Source organism: Sycon ciliatum, chromosome 1, assembly GCF_964019385.1.
Source record: "Sycon ciliatum chromosome 1, ocSycCili1.1, whole genome shotgun sequence".
In the NCBI taxonomy this organism is placed as follows: Eukaryota; Metazoa; Porifera; class Calcarea; order Leucosolenida; family Sycettidae; genus Sycon; species Sycon ciliatum.
The window spans coordinates 3,121,304-3,143,208 of NC_088643.1; the positions used below are offsets into that span (position 1 = coordinate 3,121,304).

The 21,905-nt window shown below is 48.8% G+C and overlaps 2 protein-coding genes across 2 annotated transcripts in view; one reads left to right on the forward strand and one right to left on the reverse strand.

The window, feature by feature from the left end:
* Window positions 1–7,569, forward strand: part of LOC135809978 (mucin-19-like) — a 16,061-nt gene extending 8,492 nt beyond the window's left edge. Inside the window, exons 7-13 of the mRNA XM_065323433.1 lie at window positions 35–147; window positions 2,079–2,727; window positions 3,899–4,054; window positions 4,787–5,196; window positions 5,760–6,184; window positions 6,648–6,714; window positions 7,028–7,569. Of these exons, the coding sequence (XP_065179505.1) occupies window positions 35–147; window positions 2,079–2,727; window positions 3,899–4,054; window positions 4,787–5,196; window positions 5,760–6,184; window positions 6,648–6,714; window positions 7,028–7,135 (1,928 nt within the window). The 3' untranslated portion in view covers window positions 7,136–7,569. The remainder of the gene's footprint in view (window positions 1–34; window positions 148–2,078; window positions 2,728–3,898; window positions 4,055–4,786; window positions 5,197–5,759; window positions 6,185–6,647; window positions 6,715–7,027) is intronic.
* Window positions 7,570–7,724: 155 nt separating this feature from the next.
* On the reverse strand, window positions 7,725–19,382 carry LOC135809990 (glycerate kinase-like). Its single transcript, XM_065323444.1, has 9 exons — window positions 18,932–19,382; window positions 17,645–17,841; window positions 15,788–15,942; window positions 14,825–14,964; window positions 14,276–14,443; window positions 12,921–13,062; window positions 11,156–11,312; window positions 10,009–10,301; window positions 7,725–8,488 (listed from the first exon to the last, which is right to left on the reverse strand). The coding sequence occupies exons 1-9, from the start codon at window positions 19,106–19,108 to the stop codon at window positions 8,322–8,324; spliced, it is 1,596 nt and encodes a 531-aa protein (XP_065179516.1). The 5' UTR covers window positions 19,109–19,382; the 3' UTR covers window positions 7,725–8,321.
* Between the last annotated feature and the right edge of the window lie 2,523 nt (window positions 19,383–21,905).

Genomic DNA, 21,905 nt, shown 5'->3' on the forward strand with positions numbered 1-21,905 from the left:
TGTGTGTGTGTGTGTGTGTGTGTGCATGATGCAGGTGACATACTGCTGTATGACCTACGCGCTGGGGACAAACTGAAGGAGCGGATCTCAGCACACTCCTCGCCTGTATCTGTACTCGTAGCCCGATCATCCTCAACTGGATCCTCTGTAGGTATTTCCAGTAATATTAAAGCCGGTGCTGTAGAAGTCCATAAATACAGTAAAAACTGTAACTAAAGACCACCGTGACTAGCGACCAGCCTGCTACTACAGTAAAACCTGTAACTAAAGACCACCGTGACTAGCGACCAGCCTGCTACTACAGTAAAACCTGTAGCTAAAGACCACCGTGACTAGCGACCAGCCTGGTACTACAGTAAAACCTGTAACTAAAGACCACCGTGACTAGCGACCAGCCTGGTACTACAGTAAAACCTGTAACTAAAGACCACCATGACTAGCGACCAGCCTGGTACTACAGTAAAACCTGTAACTAAAGACCACCGTGACTAGCGACCAGCCTGGTACTACAGTAAAACCTGTAACTAAAGACCACCGTGACTAGCGACCAGCCTGGTACTACAGTAAATCCTGTAACTAAAGATCACCGTGACTAGCGACCAGCCTGGTACTACAGTAAAACCTGTAACTAAAGACCACCGTGACTAGCGACCAGCCTGGTACTACAGACCACCGTGACTAGCGACCAGCCTGGTACTGCAGACCACTTCGCCAGGCACGGATGGTCTCACATTCATATCTGGTTGTGCGGTGCAAACCTCTAACTAAGGACCACCTGCCACTAAAGACCGCTTTCTCTGGCCCCAAGGCCAAGGGGTGGTCGTTAGTCACAGGTGTTACTCTACACACATACGTATTCTTAGAATTCAGCGGTCCCATCCGTACTGCTAACTTTGGGGCGGTGTATGAACTGACATAGAGTGCTTTCACGTCTGTCACATGGTTCCAACTCCACAGTCCACTCAACCTCTGCATCTATGGGTCACATGACGTCGGTGGCCATGCTGATTCCACTGTCCGCATGACGTGATCACGTTCTGCACAGATGTGGTCACATGACAAACTGATGTGAAACCACTCCATTCGAGCCTGACATGCGCATAGTGCGCATGATGATAACGTCCTGTCCAGTTCATGGTATACTGCTGTGGACATTGAAGTCCGTCGAGAAGTCAAGCGGCCACGGGGCGCTGGCCTTGCAGCCGTGAACACTGCCGGTCCATTTTTACAGTATGAACGTGAAGTACAGTGCGTGTACGCGCTAAGGCAGTAAGGGCGCCGGCCCCGCGGTCATTCCACCGGATTTCAATCAGTCCACAACAGTACATGACACATGTATATGCTGTGTGTGTGTGTGTGTGTGTGTGTGTGTGTGTGTGTGTGTGTGTGTGTGTGTGTGTGTGTGTGTGTGTGTGTGTGTGTGTGTGGAGGGTGAATACTGAATACTGAATACTCACAGTGGCCGCATGGGCCAGTGCACAAGAATGGGGACAACTTGAGGACGGATTTAGTTATAACTTGAAGTTTCGTGCATCGGGCAATCCTCTGACAGCAGGCCGAGTTGTTCTTATTCTTGTGTGAAAACGCTCTGCCATTACACGTATTGAGTCCTGTGCACAGATTCAAGAAGTCCGAGGTTTATTGGCTCAGTATGTTTATAGGGCGAGACTCAACGGCAGTTGTGGGTGAAAGAAAGTGCTTGTTTCCGGTGCATGCCAGTACTCACTCGTGGAGTTTTACAGTTTTCTTGTTCAAGATACCCGTAATGCCACGGCCATTGTCGCTTTACTTGAGTGGTTCATGTGTTCTCTCTCTCTCTCTCCCTCTCTCTCTCTCTCTCTCTCTCTCTCTCTCTCTCCTTCTCTTTCTCTCTCTCTCTCTTTCTCTCCTCTCTTTCCTTCCCTCTCGCAGTCTTCAGCCATTGCAATCTATCTGGTGATGCAGTACGCCTGCGTCTCTTCTTGCAACGAGCATTTTCGTGCATGTCATGGCAATCTCTCTCCTCTCTCCTGTTCTAGTTGCTTGTTGGCTGGTCTCTGAATAATTATCTACCTGCGTGTGTGTGTGTGCGTGTTCAGGGTGGCTCGGCACGTCGTTCCAAGTCTGGGTCAGCGAGCAGTGCGGCGTCCAACGGCCGTACGAAGGCTGTCGGCAGAGCTCCCACGTCCGCTACGCTATCGGAGAGACCAGAGGACGGAGGCGCCAGCACGAAGGCTGCATCGGAAGCCAGTCCGTCACTACCGACACTGGCAAGCCTGCGACCCGACCCCAAGCAGCAAACACCAACGCTGGACGCTCAGGAGCCTCGCTCGTTGCTCTCTGCTACTCTACTTTCGTCGATGACAAGTGCAGACACCGGTGCGTCGCAACATCACTCTGCAGTTTCTCACCCGGGAAGCGGTAGCAGTGTTCTACTTCACAGTGGCTCCAGACCAGTTGTGACCAGCATCAACCCTTCACCGATATCTTCCGTCGGTTTTTCCACAACTGCATCCACCGTCACAGCACCGATGGCCGGTATGGATGCCATCGGCGCACACCTAGGCCCCGCGCCGGGGTCCTCCGGTGTCGTCGCCATCGGATCGCCCGCTCTGTCGAGTTCTGAGCGTGATCGCAATGCGACGGCAGTGCGGACGCAGCAGCGGACTGGTGCAGCGCCTGCGAAGCCCGCTGCCGTCAACCTGACCAGTTTGGGTGAAGGCGACATCTTCTCGCCACTGAAGACAGGTTAGTCGGGATTACTAGTACACTAGCCATGCAGCCCATCCCTCCTTGCATGGCCCTTCCCTGCTTTCAGCCGGTGTGAAAATAGGTCCTCGGTGTTACTTATCCTTCCTCTGCTTTCAGCCGGTGTGAGAATAGGTCCTCGGTGTTACCTATCCTTTCTCTGCTTTCAGCCGGTGTGAAAATAGGTCCTCGGTGTTACCTATCCTTTCTCTGCTTCCATCCAGTGTGAAAAGACGTCCCCATCCTTGGAAAATAGCTCCCCTATGTTCCTTGCAAGTCCCACTTATTGTTTCTGTTCGTAAAAGGAAATTGCAATTTTGGGTCATATTGTTCGTTCCGGCTGTTTGTCATTGACTGTTTTTCAGGGTTGTGTTGCTGGAGGTCGTGGCCGAGGCAGGCCCAGAATGTCATGGCTTGATAATATTATTTCATGGACTGCACTTGACGTGCAGTTCCTGCTCGCTGCTGCATGCGATCGATTTTTATGGCGCTCGCTTGTTCATACTTACTCTGTGACGCCCCGACGGCCTTAGGGCTATGGGCTTGTGATGATGTGATGATGATGTTCCTTGCTTAGCCTTTCACTGCATTCATCCAGCGTGAGAATGCTGTACTGTATAGGTTCCCGGTGTTCCTTGGTTCTCTGACCAGTAGACCAGTTCGCATTGGCTTTGGCGAACACTGACTAGGCACTGGGTGTTTGGACAAGTGGTAAACTCTCAGTGTATACTCCAGGGTACCGGATGCGACTTACAATCGAGAAAGACTTCCTACTTGCATGTGTGTGCATATGCCTAAACTAAATTATTCCAGGTCCAAACAACATGTTACCGGATCGTTGCTTCGGCATGACACCTTGAGTTACAACATAACCCACTTGGATCCTCTCTCTTTCGTATGTTCAAACCGGAATGGCTAAGACCTGAAAATGTGTGTGTGGGGGGGGGGGTACAACTTATCAAATGCGGCTTACTATAACACTCTATCGGGGAAATATGGTATGCTTAGCATTGCTACAGTGAGGCCTTTCCCATAAGTTCCGGCCCGGTATGACATCATCTCTCCACGGGGGTGTCTCGTATTGCACTTTACGGGACATTGTAGTTACTTTTGGTGGTGTACAGTAACTGTGTAGTGTTGCTCGCTTTCCTACTCTTGTTGTGACCTGCAGCACCGCCGAGTGGTCAAGCATCCGACCGCAATCATCTAGCGTCCAGCCCATCGCTACCCCAGCCATCCGCTCTGCTAGGCACCAGCAGTCGGCGTGCGATTGCCGCCGCCTCTGCCACTCACCGTCCCTCGCCACTGGCTACGCTGTCTAATAGAGGTGAGTTGTTTCTCGAGCAGGGTGTATGTGTGGGTGTACGTGCGTGTGGGTGAGTGTGGGGGGGGGGGGGTACCATGATGCTGTCAATCTCTTTTCTGCACCTAGTCCTTACCCACTTACTTGAGGTGTGGTGAGCCCATAACTGGGGTCGTTAATTTGGATATGTTGATGCCGCCAATCCTTTTTATGCACCTAGTCCTCACCCACTTACTGAGGTGTGGTGAGCCCATGAGTGGGATCACTTCCAAGTCCACCCAGGGTTTGGGGGTTTCAGGAGGTGTCAGCCGTTGGGCAGTTGGTCAAATAGCCAATTGAGTCCTCCTTCCGAGGTTCCTTTTGAATCTCTCTCCCCTCTCCCGCATCGACCGCCGTAACCAGTTTATGGCAGTGAGCAAGTACAAGTGTGCCTGTGTGTCTTTTGTCTATGCCCTTGTACAATGTGTGTTGCACTGCCAGGTCACGATGATCATGTTAAAAATCGTATGACGGTGGTGCCCGTGTTTCAACTTGATGAATGAAATGTTGCTTTTCTAGCCCAGACTGCTGTACCTCGCCAATATGTATATCTTGTATTAAAAGGCATGTAACTTACATGTATTGTGTTTGTGCTGTGTGTGTGTGTGTGTGTGTGTGTGTGTGTACATGTGTCTGTGTGTGTGCGTGTGTGTGTGTACATGTGTCTGTGTATGTGTGTGTGTACATGTGTCTGTGTCTGCCCGTACTCTGATGTAGATGTCAACTGGTCATCGGCGGCGTCGGCAGCCCCGGCATCGCGCTCCCTGCAGCAAGCCGAGGGCATGGAGACAACGACCAGTAGCGCTGGCAGCGGCGGCAGATCCATGCCTGTGTCGGCTGTGTCCACGTCCATCTCATCCTCTGTGCTGTCCTCCTCACAGCAGCAACAGCAGCATCGCTACTCTCCACACTCCGCCAACACTGCGCTCAATACATCCAGTCAATATTTTCAGCGCGCAAGCCATGCGCCTGCTTCAGCGCCCGCTGCAGCTTCTGCGTCTTCAAGCACCAGCGCAGGACTAGGCTCAGTCGGCAGTGGTGGTGGTAGTGCTGATAGTAGATATCTATTCCAACGCGACACCATCGACGGCAGTGAGGGAAGTCCGACGGCGCGCTCTGCCACTCAGGTAGGTGTGCGTGTGTGTGTGTGGGGGGGGGGGGGGTGCTTGTATGTATGTGTGGGTGTGCTGTTGCTTCGTCACACTTTTCAGTGTGTTGCCCAGAGCACGTAACCCACAAGAACGTACAATTCTCATGCACAATTCTGTCCTGTCAGAATTTCACATCTCAGAAGTAGCGACAAACTCGGCCATTTGAGAATAATCTGAACCGTCCACCGCTCCACACTGCGAGGAAGTTCCAAGAAAGAACTTCCTCGCAGTGTAGAGTATGATGTTGTGAATGTGGGCCAAGAGCGCAGTGTAGAGAGGTGGACGGTTCAGAATTTCACATCGATGTCTTTATTTTAAAAGATGCCATAAAGCATGCTAGCTGTTCAGCAAATGCCCAGACGCATTTGTCCTATGCACTGCAGAGAGACAACATCAGCAATACATCATCAAGAATAGGCATCCGTTGAACATCAACCATATTGGTTGTTGTGGTGGTGGTGCTGCTGCTGCTGCTGTTGTTGTTGTTGTTGTTGTTGTTGTTGCTACTCTGACCCAATCCCTGCCCATGGTGTGTGCAGGCACCAGCAACGTCTGCACAGTCGTTGTCACATCGGCATATCCTCGGTGCAGCGCGCTCTGCCCTGGCCGCAGGCAGCAGCAGCACGCCAGCATCCCTACTGGCGTCTGCAGGCATCGCATCGCACAGTGCCAGCAACACTGCTGGCGCTACATCCTCTGCAGCGGCAGCAGGCATCGCATCGCACACCACGAGCAGCTCATCGGTTCAGGCAATAGCGTCCGCTCTGGACCAGCTCGTCTCGCCGACCAAATCCAGTACGTCGTCTTCACGCACGCCAATCGATCATCCGCGTGCCCTGTCGCAGGCACCAATGCCAGCATCATCGGCTGTGACTGCAGGCAGCATGATCTCCCCGGATGCCAATGCTCCGCTCCACTCAGCCATGTTGCAGCACATGATAGACCAATCAGTGGACGAGTTACGGTGAGTCTGGCCGGACAATCCGTTACATGTACAGTACTGGCCAAAGAAATCCAACCTCATGAATAAAATAGCATTGCCGGGCGCTACGCACACTCATTACTGGTCTGTGCACTCGAACGCAGCGCTACTTTATTCATGAGGTTGGATTTCTCTGGCCAGGAGCTGTACGTTGATGTACTCACCGCCTTGAGTACGGCTAGCAGATCACTACTGTTACGGGTACATGTACACGTATAACATGTTATTTTCGGTGGAATCTTAATTTCGGTGGTTTCGGTAGAGAAATCAGGTACATGCCTAAGAATCAACTTGAATTTTGTAGTGGTTGCATACAGTGCTTGTCAATGAAGCAATCAAGTGTGTGTGTGTGTGTGTGTGCACGTGTGTGTATGTGTGTGTGTGCACGTGTGTATATGTGTGTGTGTGTGTGCCCGTGTGTGTGCCCGTGTGTGTGCACTCACAGCCTGGCCGTGCATCAGCACATCCGCAATGTACACGTCAACCTCATCCGACAGATTGGCGATCAGACGGTAAGTCTCTGTGCTCGGTGGGCAGTGCGTTTGTATGTGTGTTTGTTATTGCATGATCTGTAAGTACGTCCCTGTGCTTGGTGAGCAGTGTGTTTGTTATTGCACAATCATGACACACGGCTATTTCTTCAGGCTTCTTCTTAATCAGAGCCACCTGTATACGGCAGAGCGTTGCAAATCTCACACTGCTAGTGGGCCATCATGGCCTGTTGGGCTGCATGAGCTGAGGGTGGTGCGCTTTGATATCCCTTCGAGGAATCCTCTCTTGTCTTGTAACCCCGTTCGATGCTCGCATCTCTCTGTCCCTCTCCAGGCTGAACTGCTTGCAGCTCAGTCACAGCAGTATGAGGCCACAGACGCCTTGCTCATGGAGATGCAGTTCTTGCGCGAAGAGATCAGGCGACTTCAGGAGCGCTACTGACGCGCCGCACAACACCACAGCACATTCCCAGTCTAGTAATGCACGTGCACACAAGCGTGCGCACGCATACGCACACATGTGCACGCGCACACCACAATCACCACCGCCACCACCCTCAGTATTTTCCAGCTTACTCATTTTTCTCATTTTAACTTCATGGACCACTCTAGTAGTCTGTCGTGACAATTGAAATAAATTATACCCGTGGTGTTTGAGTGATGAAATTTCGTAATAATCAGAACGCTGATGTCATGAAAGAATAGGCAACTTTTTCATTTCTTATGTAGCTTCTAGGCCAGCCGCGGCGGGACACCTACTTAACTGCGTACGTCTACACTGCGTTATGGAATATTTAGCAGGATTTTTTTCAATGAGACGTTTTGTGAACCGTTTCTAGTATTGTACGCACGATTGACAATTGATTGTCTGCCATTTGTACTCTATCTCTTTTTTAATTTTTTTTAATGCTTCTTGATAAGTAGGAGTTGTTGTGTTCTAGTGTTCATTTGAAAGCATATACTGTAGTTCTCCAGTTGCTGGTGACACTGAAGATGACAACCATCAACACAAGTATTTTTGTGGGTGTGGGTGTGCGCACAAGTTAGGTGCCTTGTCTAACAATAAATAGCTCGTTTGCTATCATTGCTCCACTGAGCGATGGGCATGCATTTGTGTGTGTGTGTGTGCACGCTAGTTGTGCGAGCAAGTAGCGCATACGAACGTAAGTGTGCGCCTATCAGTCTTCTAGATGAGAGCAATACGGGTGCATGTAGTTGTCTGACAGTACATGGCGGACTGCCAGTGAGTGACAATAAGAACGGTGGCAGCAAACGCTTCGAAAAGTGACTCCTGCAGACCAACCATCGAGCCAGCAGTGCCCACAGTCTAGTGGCATTGTAAACTTACTGGAAAGCTATGTGCACACTGTGGTGGTGCGTTTCAAGGCAGCCAGCTAACTTGGCTCGTGAGGACTTGCTCGATTTGTTATTCGGCAAACGTGGAAGTGAGTCCCAGCAGGGAGCCCGACACTCGTGTGTAGGGTGAGTCACCGCGTCCTAGCAGTCGTGACCGTCCTGAATACTAACAGCTAGATGGCATGTCCGCATGTGTCATCGGACTCATCACAGGCGGTGCCAGCCGTTAGCTGCGCGGGTACGGGTGTGAAGAACACAACACCGGCGATCTATCACAGCTCTGACGAGTGCTTGTGTTGAAACAGCAGTACGTGCAGGTCTGAGACGTTTGTACCCGTCGCTCCCGTCACAAGCAGATCTTTCCCGCTGCCGTGGTTCTTGAAGAACGAATAGGCATCGTTGTCGACGAGACATGCTGCGGCTTCTTTCATTGATGCTCCTAGCCAGACACACAGTTGGACGATGTTGGGAGTGCACACACATACATACGCACACACACATACATGTGTACATACACACACACACACACACACACACACACATGCACACACACACACACACACACACACACACACACACACACACACACACACACACACACACACACACACACACACACACACACACACACACACACACACACACACACACACACACACACAAACATACACACACACACACACACACACACACACACACACACACACACACACACACACACACACACACACACACACACACACACACACACACACACACACACACACACACACACACACACACACACACACACACACAAACATACACACACACACACACACACACACACACACACACACACACACACACACACACACAAACATACACACACACACACACACACACACACACACACACACACACACACACACACACACACACACACACACACACACACACACACACACACACACACACACACACACACACACACAAACATACACACACACACACACACACACACACACACACACACACACACACACAAACATACACACACACACACACACACACACACACACACACACACACACACACACACACACACACACACACACACACACACACACACACACACACACACACACACACACACACACACACACACACACACACACACACACACACACACACACACACATACGCGTACGCACAGTAAGTTACACTGAAACATACGTGCATGAACTCGTAGAGACAGATTCCTGTGGTAACACTTCGGTTGCTACAGGGTGCGCCTCTGCATCATGATAGTGGAATGTGGAAATCATAGAAGCATTATTGCCTAAACTTGGATGTGCCGGTATGTGAACAATAGAGAGGTTACGCATAACGTAATTACGTTAGTAAAAAACATAGTCGATCTACGGAAAGTCTTACGTAAACTGCATGCGCATCTGTGTTCCGCCATACGGAGTTTTCAAATCACGTAGCTGCCCTTGGCAACTCCAAACGCGGCAGTGTACGACCAGATCGATCTGGGGAGAGAGTCATAAATTTGTACCCCAATCCACTTACGGACCAGCTACGTTATCAGAGCCCTATCTACGTACTCTACGTAGACAACTTTCCGTAAGTGGAGTGCAAACTCGCGAATTCACGGGTTTTCCCCGCCCACTAACGTAAAGTTGCTCAACTTTACGTAGTGCGGAACCTCTCTAATGGCTGCGGGAAGCTGGGAGCCTATCGATACGGTGAAACCTCTTTAGGACGAACATCCAGGGTATACCCTGTCAATTGTCAATGCACATGGATTCATTCATTTGAATTTAATACTACATCTAATTCATCTAAAGCGAATGTTAGTCTTATCAGCACGATCTCCAGTGTGGGGAGCAAACACTTTCCCAGTGTTCTTCTTTTAAAACGAGGTTTCACTGTAAATACTCAATAGTACCCACCGGACTTGAACTCAACACTTACCAATGCCATCGGAATGCGCCATGGCACCGCAGGCATCCGTCGGTCCGTCGATTCCGTCCGTGCCAGCCGCCAGTAGGAGTGCCGTCATGTCACTACACGCTCTGCTATCTGACGACGGCGGTGATGACGGCGGTAGTGCAGCTTTGCCTTGTCGCCGATGACTACCGCTACTGGCAGTGGTGACCTCCACGGCGGCGCGCAGAGCAAGCTGCTGGCTGCGACCGCCCAGACCAGTGCCGCGGACGTTCACGGTCGGCTCTGCACCGGCCACAAAGCAGAAACTCTTCTGTTGCCTGTAAGAGGAAAGCAAACGGCAAGCCCAGTACATCACCACATACAGTCCTCTTTTTTTTAATTTTATCCCGTGGCTCTCCAACCGAGTCTAATCTGTAAAGTGGGAAACTTTCGCAAGGGATTAAATTTCGCTTTTTTTGTGACCATCACACATTTCAAAATTCTAAGGGACACGTCATGCAGTGAATGAATCACACAATACGATTTCAAATTTACACCGCCACAAACTGCTTTGTACATTGATTGTGGACGATTCATGATGCGACTGATGAGAAAAAATCGCAAAAGATTCTCATCATGAACCAGATCAATTCCTGAGAACGCAAAATTTGCGCACCGTGCAAGTTTATTGTGATACAGTAGCCAGATAGTTTTTAATAGGGCATGAAACTTTGTTGAAAGCGATGCGGTCAGTAGTCAACAAATTATGACTTCTGGGTCAAAATGGGTACACTCTGGCCATACCAAAGTACAATACGGTATGAGAACCTTAGCACATGTACACTAAGGTTCTCACATCGTACAAACTTAGTGGCACTTTGCCATACGATTTTCCTTCCCCTGGCTGTAAAAATCAAGGTGTGTGTGTGTGTGTGTGTGTGTGTGTGTGTGTGTGTGTGTGTGTGTGTGTGTGTGAGGGGGGGGGGGGGGGCTCTCGCAGTACTTTACACAGTACAGGTACTTGAACACATTGTATAGAGAGGAAGTTGCTCAACCTGCGGACAGCATGCTGTTTCGTTCTTTGTGAACTCATCAGCGCAGCACAGAGAAATTGAGCCCGAGCCTGATAGAGTGGAAGTTATCTATTCGTACACACCATCTCGCGCTGCAGTGCACACACACACATACTCACTGACAGGCCTCCACTACAGCCGTAGCCAGGTCTTCATCGTCAAGGCGCGACATGATCCACTGGTAGAGCTCCGCTAGCGACGAGCCACAGCCGCGGTACGCCGCACTCGCCAAGTGCATCCAGCGACCGTAGAAGCAGCCCAGCTCGTCGGCATCCCCTGTACGGAGCATCACCGCAACACAAGACAGCAGTATCCACAGAGAATCAATAAGCCCATTGCGTAGTGACGTGATTTGTACCGTCAACACCCCACACAGCCACCTGGGTATGATCGTCTGGGGTGTTGAACAGTGCATCGCTGATCCCAGTGTACTCACATGCATTACTCATACCTTCCATATTTGGCAATGGGCTTATACAGACTACTTACCACACGAATAGAGAAGCCAGTTGTGAATCTGATGAGGCGCTTCGCACCATTACTTCTCAAATCAGTACAGTGGTGATTGGTATGAAAGGCCTCACCAGGTTCACAACTGGCTTCGTCTCTTCGTGTGATAATATGTTCCCCTCCAATACAGACTCCGTGAAAATACCATTGGCAAACTGGCGAGCACATTCCGGAATTATAATTAAATTTTGCAAAGCCAACCGTTTTTTAAAGCTTTTCTCACAATCTGCTATGATACGTACAGCCACTATTCTTTGCCTTCCATTCACTACAGCCCCCAGCCTAGCTAGCTGTCCTGAAGTGGCCCAAGCTAGATCAAAGAGCATGTTTGACAGTCCAAGTACAGTTGCGCTCGGTACAGACCGTGCTCTGATGCATTGGCCCGTGAGCCTGGGTCAGTGCACTGTTGGTAACATGCCGCTCGACAGTACAGATCACACAATGGTAAGGTTGGGAACTTATAGTATGTTATGATGTGGTATGGTGTGGTATGGTGTGGTATGGTGTGGTATGGTGTGGTATGGTGTGGTATGGTGTGGTATGGTGTGGTATGGTGTGGTATGGTGTGGTATGGTATGGTGTGGTATGGTATGGTGTGGTATGATGTGGTATGGTGTGGTATGGTGTGGTATGGTGTGGTATGGTGTGGTATGGTGTGGTGTGGTGTGGTATGGTGTGGTATGGTGTGGTATGGTGTGGTATGGTGTGGTATGGTGTGGTATGGTGTGGTATGGTGTGGTGTGGTGTGGTATGGTGTGGTATGGTGTGGTATGGTGTGGTATGGTGTGGTATGGTGTGGTATGGTGTGGTGTGGTGTGGTATGGTGTGGTATGGTGTGGTGTGGTGTGGTATGGTGTGGTATGGTGTGGTATGGTGTGGTATGGTGTGGTATGGTATGGTGTGGTATGGTATGGTGTGGTATGATGTGGTATGGTGTGGTATGGTGTGGTATGGTGTGGTATGGTGTGGTATGGTGTGGTATGGTGTGGTGTGGTGTGGTATGGTGTGGTATGGTGTGGTATGGTGTGGTATGGTGTGGTATGGTGTGGTATGGTGTGGTATGGTGTGGTATGGTGTGGTATGGTGTGGTATGGTGTGGTGTGGTGTGGTATGGTGTGGTATGGTGTGGTATGGTGTGGTATGGTGTGGTATGGTGTGGTGTGGTGTGGTATGGTGTGGTATGGTGTGGTATGGTGTGGTATGGTGTTCTTTAATTTACTTCAAGCAATGATGCCTTCTCACCAGCCAATGGCTGGCTCTCACAGAATGATGAAATATTATAGATTAATTCAATGATTATGACGATAACTTAAAAACGAAGTATAAGGTACATGTAGAGACGTTATGACAGTCATGCTCTAGCCGCTGCTGTACCTATTAGTCCATAGTACGGGAATGTGACTTGCACATGTCGCGATGCCTCGGTCACGGCTGCGTCCACGGCAGTTCGGTTGCTACCGATGATGCAGTTGGTAACCCTTGACGATGGAAACTGCTCCGGTGTGGCGCTTGAGCCCTACCAGTGAAAAACACAGTCCGCATTATGGTTTTAAACCACCGTAGTAATATTACCGTATTTTCCGGAGTATAGTGCGCACCTTTGTATAACGCGCACCCCCAATCTTCATTGGGGATGCGCACTTCAATCTTCATTGAAGTACATGCATTTCATATTCGGAGCATAGTGCACACCTGCGATTTAGGGCCTAAAATAGCACATCTAAAGTGCGCACTATACTCCGGAAAATACGGTACGACGACAGCACTATGTATGCAGCATGTGCTGAAGTCATAACATCCTTACTATACACACAGTGAGCGAGCATTGCAGAGTGATTGCTATGCCCATGCATGGCGCATTTGATGAAGTCATAATATTTCTACTGTATACACACAGTGAGTGAGCATTGCAGAGTGATTGCTATGCCCATGCATGGCGCATTTGATGAAGTCATAATATTACTACTGTATACACACAGTGAGCGAGCATTGCAGAGTGATTGCTATGCCCATGCATGGCGCATTTGATGAAGTCATAATATTTCTACTGTACACACACACAGTGAGTGAGCATTGCAGAGTGATTGCTATGCCCATGCATGGCGCATTTGATGAAGTCATAATATTACTACTGTACACACACAGTGAGTGAGCATTGCAGAGTGATTGCTATGCCCATGCATGGCGCATTTGATGAAGTCATAATATTTCTACTGTACACACAGTGAGTGAGCATTGCAGAGTGATTGCTATGCCCATGCATGGTGCATTTGATGAAGTCATAATATTTCTACTGTACACACACAGTGAGCGAGCATTGCAGAGTGATTGCTATGCCCATGCATGGCGCATTTGATGAAGTCATAATATTTCTACTGTACACACACACAGTGAGTGAGCATTGCAGAGTGATTGCTATGCCCATGCATGGCGCATTTGATGAAGTCATAATATTACTACTGTACACACACAGTGAGTGAGCATTGCAGAGTGATTGCTATGCCCATGCATGGCGCATTTGATGAAGTCATAATATTACTACTGTACACACACAGTGAGTGAGCATTGCAGAGTGATTGCTATGCCCATGCATGGCGCATTTGATGAAGTCATAATATTTCTACTGTACACACACAGTGAGTGAGCATTACAGGGTGATTGATGTGTCTATGCATGTACAGAGCAAAGAGTCGTATTTCGTAGACAAACGTATGCTCATAGCCTCCTACCGTTGACTCCAGAAACTCTCGAACCGCACGCGGCAGCTGTGGCAAAACACCAAGACTGGAGCATATCTTCACGCAGTCCTCTCTCGTAGTGTCGGCATTGCACGTTGGCCCGCCAGCGATGATGTCGAGGCGGTCATCAAGAACATCCGACAGCACTAACGACAGCACCTGTAGACAAAATACACGCACAGACACACACATACATGCAGGCAGATATGAGCACCCACACATGCAAACACACATGCACACAAGCACATACATACACATGTGTGCATGCGCATACACCATTGGACCATTGGATGCCCATCGCCGGAGGCGATGATAGCGATGCTACAGCAGAAGCCATAGCAGCTTGTGCTGGGATTGCACCATTCAACAGCTTGCAAGGCTGAAGAATTGACCGCCACTATTCAGCCTGGTCTACACAACACAGCTACACAGCATGCGCATACACACACGCACACACACACACGCATGCACAGTCACACACATACACACACACACACACACACACGAATAAGTGCTAAGCCAGCAGTATTCTTCGCGTACCTGTGCCGGCTGAGCAAGCCGAGCCAGACCGCCGGCCTTGAACTGGGAGAGATGATGTCGGACAGTGTTGAGCTGAGTAATGTCTGCACCTGCTTGGGCAAGCAGCTGAGTGGTGCGCCGCTTTTCTTCCAGAGTTATACCTAGTACATAGAGGAATCAGAGAGGCTGGAATTTAAATGCGGCCGAAGTGTGTTTTAGAACTGGGAGGCCGAAATTTAAACGCACCGAAAATCTGTGGACTTGCTGTAGTCCATGTAGATTGGCTGTATGAGCAGCACACGGACACGCCCACACACACCTCGTGTACCTAGGCAGCTGCAGCGTCGAACCACCCCTCGGATATCAGCGCCATCAGTAGATCCGACCCTTGGCCCCAGTGTTGCCGCTGAGTGCCTCAAAGACAATAACAGCTTCTGTGCATGCGTGCATGGCTCACTCACCATCGACGGGCATCGACAAGAATTTCGGAAAATGGAAAAAAAGGCTATGGCCGTAGGGCTGAAACGAATGCTCAATGAAGCGAACGAATATTCTTTTTCCGAATACATGCGAAACGAAGAATATTCCGAATATTCTAAACCGTGCAATTTCCATGGATACCTAGTTTTATCCATGGTTACCATAGACCATTAACTGGTACAAGAGAGACATTTGAAAAATCATTTGTCTTGCTGATTATAACACATCGAAAGAAGCAAGCCTACTTATATTTTGCACCAAATAACTTTTAAGCTTGATCGATGTCAAAAAGGCGAGTTTCTGTACATTTAGGAATATTCCTATTCTACTTTAACGGAGAATATTCTTTTTCCGCCTTGCATATTTCGAATATTTGAATAATTTGAATATTCCTTTTAGCCCTAGTTATGAGGTAACTGTTTCCCCTCCCCCTACTATTTTGACCTGGCTGGAACCCTGAATGGCCTCTGCAAGAGTGTGTGCACGAGTGCATGGCTCACTCACCATCGACGGGCATCGGCAACAGCGCCGAACCGCCGCCGGATATTAGCACTATCAGCAGATCCGACCGGTCACACGCCTCCGCAATGTCACGGATCTCCCAGGCGGCCGATGCAGCACTCGCATCCGGCAGGTTGTGCCGAGCGCCGTGGTGTAGACTAGAACGGGAAGACATGTACATCGTTGAAAGGAAAAGGACATATGGATACGAGTTACTACATTTATTGTTGGCTCAACATCCGAGTTTCATGTACATTGTACTAGGGAATTATTGCGAAGAACGCTATCATGAGGTAGCGGTAGCGACTTCGGTGATGATTTTATAGGAAAGGTGTGTGCTCCCCGCACCGGAGCAAACACCTTTCCGAACGCCATCGTGTCCAGAAAACAGTGCAAGCGGCAAGATCTATCCAGCAGAATGTCACGCACAACTACTGTTCCACGCACGTGATTAGCGGCCCTCTCCAGCTTTTTAAACCACGCCAGCCATGCATATCATCCCCTAGGGACAAAAACAAATATTCTTGTCTTGGAGCAGAAGCAATCATATACAGAGCATACTGGTATGAGGAGTCCCACTTGGTCGTACAGTGAAACCTGTCAAGGCGACCACTCGGGCAAGGCGACCACCTGTCCCAGAAGACCATTACAAACAGGACCAAGGGATGCTATTTCCAGTCCAATGACCCTGGATCAGGAGACCACCTGGTAACAGAGACCACGTTTTGAAGGTCCCTTGAGCGGTCGTCTTAGACTGGTTTCACTGTAACCATGACGATGGTCACACAGCAACGGTCCCTCTTCACCGCTAACAGCAAAGAGAGACTCGGCTGTACCATCACTGTGTGACTATCATATTGCTTGCTCTGTCCACCGGACATTGAGCACTCCACGCATAGGAGACACCTATGTAGACTCATAATTATCAAACGCAGCACTGTTGCAGCCATGAAAAATGGGAGGTAACCCATCCAGGTGATACAGTGAGTGCGTTCAATTATGTCCGCGAATCGATTCATGAATCCATTCATGAATCGATCGGCGCTATTCACATCACCCCATGTGAATAGGGTGAATGGATTCCGAATCGATTCCAGGGCTCATGACATGAAAATCGAACGACTTGAATGCACTTGAATCGATTCATGAATCGATTCAAGTGCATAATTGAACGCACTCAGTGGAACACCCCTTATCCATACAGGTTAGGACCGAGCACTGCTCGTAAGTTAAAGGGGAAGTTAAGGCAAAAATCAAAATTTCACCAGTTGTAGTCTTCGGGTGCTGAGTCGAATGGTCTTGGTCCGAGAAAGCTGAGACGCTCCCTTCCTACTTGAATCCCAATCGAACTCGCGCACTTCCACCGAAACTGGGTGACTGCGCCCTACTAGATGGGGATTTGTATGCAAAATGTCACTAAAAGCGCCATTTCGTTCTTATGACCACGATTGGCCCATATGTTGTAGTCTTTTGGACACTGAGTCGACTGGTTTTGGTCCGAAAAGGCTGCGATGCAGCGTTCCTCCTTTATTCCCAATTGAACATGGTTGAACAAGCGGTCACGTGCTCCTGCGTACACCAGTCACCTGGTCACCGTGCCTGCAGGGTACTACTTACTAGCCTGTTTGACCTTTTTTGGCTGCAGTCCTGTCACTCGAGTTGAACTCGAGTTGAACCTTGGTGTGAAAGTTGTCGCCTGCTGGCGTGGTGACCAGGTGATTTGGGCACCCAGGAGCACGTGACCGCTTGTTCAACCATGTTCGATTGGGAATAAGGGCCGAACGCTGCATTGCAGCCTTTTTTTTTTTATTTGTAAGGAGTTTTACTGTACCATTCTGGCTGAGTCTACAGAAGACGTACACGATTCTATCTTCCAGTAGCTGGTTGTTGGTGCGGACTATGCCGTGTGGTACAGAGCACACTGCCGCATGCGTGAGATGATTGACCGGCGCTACAATGTTCTCGCCTAGGCCACCGCTGGTGCGGGACTCTCTGGTGCCCAGGATGTCCACCACACCCAGAGCCATGGAGTGGACGGCCTTGCCAAAACCAACCACCTGTCAACAGAAGAAGAGCATGAACACAACAAAGCACGCGGTGAAGTATTTAGACAAGCGGCGCTGCTCTCGCTGTGCGGTGTGATTCTATCTGGAAATCCACGTCCAACTGTCCTTTTGATCATGCATCCCTTGCGGGCCAAGCATGGTGAAGAATCGTGAAAAATAATATGCCCCTGCCTAGCTAGCGCCTTGTCACGTGACATGAGGCATTATTAGCATTTGAAATGGAAAAACAGTAATAATTACTGTTTTTTTTATAATTACTGTTTTTTACTTTTTATTCACGAGAACAAAACTGTACGACATGTTGTGAGTCAAGTGCAGATCACAAATTTTTGTCTCGGAGACTTGTGGCAGTTGTGCAATCCAGCATTCCTGTCTCCAGCCACAGCCCCGAAACCTATTTTCGGTACAAAAAGCGACGTGGAGAAAAAAAATTATTCCATTTTCGGTACGATAAACGATATCAACAGTTCACAACCATGGACTCTTGACGATATCTGATCTCAGCTCTGTTTCCATTGAGCTACACTGAAACCCCCCGAACCCTCTGGCAGGCTCTACTAAGGGTACATGAACATGAAACCCAGAGTGTGCACTGAGCCTTCTTTTCTGACTTTTTCTGCATGGGTGTCTGTCATGGCGAAATTCCGGGATTACATCATAGTTGTTTTAAAGTACTAGTATACAGCGGGAAGTGGCGTAGTGCGTACAACTGAGCTGCAGTTGTGCAGCAGGAAACCTGCTTGAAGCCCGTGTGTATGCACTGCGTCACTGACTAAAATGATGTAATCCCGGATTTTCGCCGTGCCAGCAACCCATCAGAGCTGCACACTCTGGGTTTCATGTACTCTTGGCTCTACCGACTTCCGGCTATACGAATCATTACCGGCCTCAAAGCTAGTACATGTACAATCATGTAGAACCTGTAGGGGAAACTAGAAGCTACCGTTTGCGGTAAAATAAAATGAACGCCTCTACCAAAAACAGTAGGTTCTACCAAAACCTGTAGATCAAAAACGAACGCCCCCAAAAAGTTCAAAATCCGAATCTCAAGAAATAAAAAAAATTGTAGATCTACTCCTACCTTGACATTTTCTTGCAATGGAAACTCGTACTGCTGACCATCTGTTTCCACAAGGAGAGAGTTGCTGACTCGCTTCACAGCTCGCTCTACGGCAGATCGTGGCGACACGGCTTCGACACCGACCTGGAAAATACTTCGGGCCAAATTTCTCAAGCAAGTAGTGGAGGACGATGCCATGACGTGAGCCGAAAATGAAAACCTGTACACGGAGGGCACGCGTGGTGCATGCAGGTAACTAAAACGGTTTTACTTGCCGAGTGTCCGAAACCAGGTTCTGAGATTTTATGACTACAAAGTCTCAAAGTGTTACTAGTAGTTGTTGGAACTCAGGTCCATCAATCAGCCTAGCTGGATCATGGCCAAGTAAAAACAATAATGTTTCCGAGATCTAAACATTGAGATACATGTAAACAGGGATGAAATAGCCGCTACTGCGCTGGCCTGTGCCTGTGCAGGCTGTGGAGTGTGCATGTGGTGCAGTCGTTGCGTATGTCAGAGTGTGATCACGTGCACCATGTGCACCGATAGACCATGATTGTGCACGACTTGAAGCACTATCTGATCATATCAGTACAGTCTGCTTGGTGGGTCGATGTACTTATCACTCCCGGAGTATTGACTCCCATAGATTTTTGCCATACCCAGGCTAAGCAGTCAAATATTCCTGCATATTTCACTCCTCTAATAGGGCTATATTGACCACTTATATTTCACTCCTTTTTAGCGATTGAACACAGGGTTTGGCTAGTCGTGATAAATCTAATATTGACTTCGTACTTGGTCAGATAGGAAATAAAAGACCTCGTAAAAAACCTCGGCTTCGCCTCGGTCTTTTTTTTAATACTCGGCTTTTATTTCCTATATTGACCTCGTACTCAGTCAATATTAGATACGTAACGACAGTACGTTGATGATCTGATTCTGAGTGCATGCTTGCTGCTCATGATTCCGTTTCCTAATCCTAGCCTCCTCCAGTCCACCATGTCCAGTCTCCCTCACCTGTACTGTACTACTGTGCTGTCAGCACCTCCAATCTATGATCTTCTCATCGACATCAATGCACTAAAAATGAAATTATTTTGTTCCAGCACATCAACAAGCGTTGTAACATGCTGTCGAAATCGAAAGCATGCTATTTTCGCGACCATCACACATTTGCGAATATAAATCGCCGCAAACTGCTCTGTGCAACAGCAGTTCTGCCCAGAGCTAGCTGCATGCTGCCAAGCACTGTGCCGCATACAGTAGGCGACAGTGTAACTATTGTTGGCCCGGGGTGTTAGCATGCTCTCAGGTCAGGGGCATGCGGTCCGGCCAGCCCCAGGCTTGATGCGGCATCCACAACACTATTATTAAACCGCATGTGGACATCGACTGTGCTAAGGCTGTAGACCTCAGACCAGACATGGTACGCACAGTATCTACATCAATCATGATTTGACAAGGCAGCAGCAAGACACTAGACGTCGTGCCTTGCCTACCTTCAAGCAGCTCCGTGCCAAAGGTATAAGATGTACCCTTCCGCTTGACATAATTCTTGTTGAGGGAAAGCCGGTATCCCAGCAGGATATCCAGCGACTTTTGTCAGGTAATTCTTCTGCATAGGACCTACGGGGATCTCCAAAAACCGCATTTAGAGCAATAACACTGTGCACTATCAACTGCTGCAGCCTTATAAGCAAGCAAGCGGAAATCGTACAGTTAGTCAAGTCAGAATCGGTCGACATTATCTGCTTGACAGAAACCTGGCTCAAGCCCAATATACCAGATGCGGCTATTGCGATTCCTGGTTACACATTGTACCGTTTTGACCGCGCCAACACATCCCTGCCATGGTCCCAACTTGGTGGGGGTGGAGTGGCGCTATTTGTCAAGGAACAATATACCTGCAGTGTTCGACAACAGCCTGGGAATAACAGCTGTGAAATGCTATTGGTTGAGGTAAAGCTTCCTGGTAGACCTCTGTTTGTATCTGTTTGGTACAGACCTCCACGACAACCAATTGCTGCAATTACGAATTTATTTAACGAGCTCTCTCATGTATTCGATGACCACAACTGTGTAATGTTAGGTGATTTCAATGCAAGAAATTGTGCATGGAAGGACTCTGACGTCACTGACAGTAGTGGTAGAGCACTGCAACTGGCATTTGTGCAATATGGATTCACGGTTATCAATAAGGATGGTACACGCCCCAATATGCGCAGTGGTTGCACTCCTCTACTTGACATCGTAGCAACCAATATTCCAGATATCATCTCGTCTACCACCACTCTCCCACCCCTGTCAGACCACTGCCCCGTTATCGTTTCTCTTACACTACGTGCACCAACACCACAACGGACAACTCTACTGCATCGAACAATTGATTTTAATAGGCTTCGTTTCCTGATGGAAAGGGAACCATTCCTTGAGCGCCTCTATGGATGTGAAACTGTTGATGCTTCTTGGAAAGCATGGGAATCCCATTTCCTAGATTTAGTTGAAAGGTCATCAACCTGGGTGCGTAAGCGTGATCAGCGAAATCAGACATGGTATACACCTGACCTGCGTCAATTTCAGCGGCGACAGAATAGACTGTACCATGCTTATTTGCGAAATCCACAATCAACTGAAGCAAAGGCAGCGTACTGTGTATCCAGGAATATTTATCGTAAGAAAATCCGTGCTGCCAGATCTGCCTTTCTTGATCGCAACGCTGCCAGTATCTCGAAGGGTTGCACGAAAGGTGGATATGTGTGGTGGAGGAGAGTTAAGGACTTTTGCAACATTTCAACTCGTAAACCATTGATACCAGATTTGCAAGATGGCGATCGTCGGACTAACACGCAATTGCAAAAGGTGAACCTTCTTGCACAGCATTTCGCCAATCAGTGTACGTTACCACAAGAAGCAAATCAATTCCCTTGTTTAGATTCCTCCCTTGACACTACCACTCCTCGGTTCCAGATGTCAACATTTTCACCAGGTCAAG